General features: G+C 30.7%; 1 protein-coding gene across 5 annotated transcripts in view; it reads left to right on the plus strand.

The window, feature by feature from the left end:
* Positions 1 to 1,156, plus strand: part of CUNH5orf42 (chromosome unknown C5orf42 homolog) — a 132,902-nt gene that overhangs the window by 117,757 nt on the left and 13,989 nt on the right. For all 5 annotated transcript variants that reach the window (XM_019517948.1, XM_019517944.1, XM_019517945.1 and 2 more), the window contains one exon: positions 738 to 903. In XM_019517948.1, the coding sequence (XP_019373493.1) occupies positions 738 to 903 (166 nt within the window). The remainder of the gene's footprint in view (positions 1 to 737; positions 904 to 1,156) is intronic.

The following is a 1,156-nucleotide window of genomic DNA, read 5'->3' on the forward strand; positions in this document are numbered from 1 at the left end:
GGTCCCTTCCGACCCTAAATCTATGAAACTATGAAACCCTATCACAGAATTACAAGGCATAACCATTTTCCATTTTAAAATGGGAAAAATATCCACTTTAATAAGATAAAGATTACTTAATTAGGATATATAAAATTCAAAGATTAAATTTGCTGTCTAAATATTAAGGGATTGCAATTTATGAAACTAGTTATGAAACTAAATAAAAAGGCACTGGTCTCCAATTAAACATTGCCATTTATTCTACAAATAGTAGTTCAAATATAACTGTAAAAAGCCAATACAATTGTGAACAGCTTTTCACTTGCAGCTGATCTTGTTTGGTGACCATATCCATGGCAGTGACTTCATTTGTGTAGGTTCTTAGACTGTTGCTATTGCTCTAGACCAGCTCAAACAAATATTCTTGAAAGCGTATCAAAATGATTCTGTTTTTCATCCTACTGCTTCTCATACCAAGTAAATAGCCTATACACAAACATACGGCAATAATATTGTGTACTGTACTGCTTGAAAAATATTTGCATACCAGGATTTTCAAGGAAGTTGTACTATTGTAGAACATAAATAACATAATTTATTATTTATATAAATACTATAAAATATAATATATTTCCAGTTGATAATTATTTAGGTTGTTTGTGTCTGTCAGGAGGTATTGCTGTATTTATATGGTTTTCATACCTGTATTTTAAAGGAGACTTATTGAATTGTTTTGTGCTTATGCATGTATTCAGAATCCATGGTCCTGCAGTTGGACGTTCTCAAAAAACAGAAAAAGAAAAAAAGGAGTTACAAGCATGGATGAAAAGAAAACAAAAAGAAAGATTGGCAGAATATCTGAATAAACGTGATGAACAAAGAGAGAAAGAACATATGCCATTTAATGTGAAAAATTGTATGGTAAGATTACTGTGCATCTGGAAGAATTACTTTTGTATTAATACAAACAAATGTAGCAAGTAGTGTGACTTCTTTAATCTATTGATATAAATTGTTGAAAAGGTATTGAAAGACTGTTAAAATGTTGTGGGAAATTGACTAATTTAACATTTAAGGATTTTCACATTTAGGCCGTCTTGAAAGGTGTCCAAATTCTGAGCTATAAAGAGCTATTGAGCATTTTCAAATGTTCAAGTTCAAGCACCTTGCCAAA

This window comes from Gavialis gangeticus, unplaced genomic scaffold (genome assembly GCF_001723915.1).
Source record: "Gavialis gangeticus isolate Ggan-Ray unplaced genomic scaffold, GavGan_comp1, whole genome shotgun sequence".
NCBI lineage: Eukaryota > Metazoa > Chordata > Crocodylia > Gavialidae > Gavialis > Gavialis gangeticus.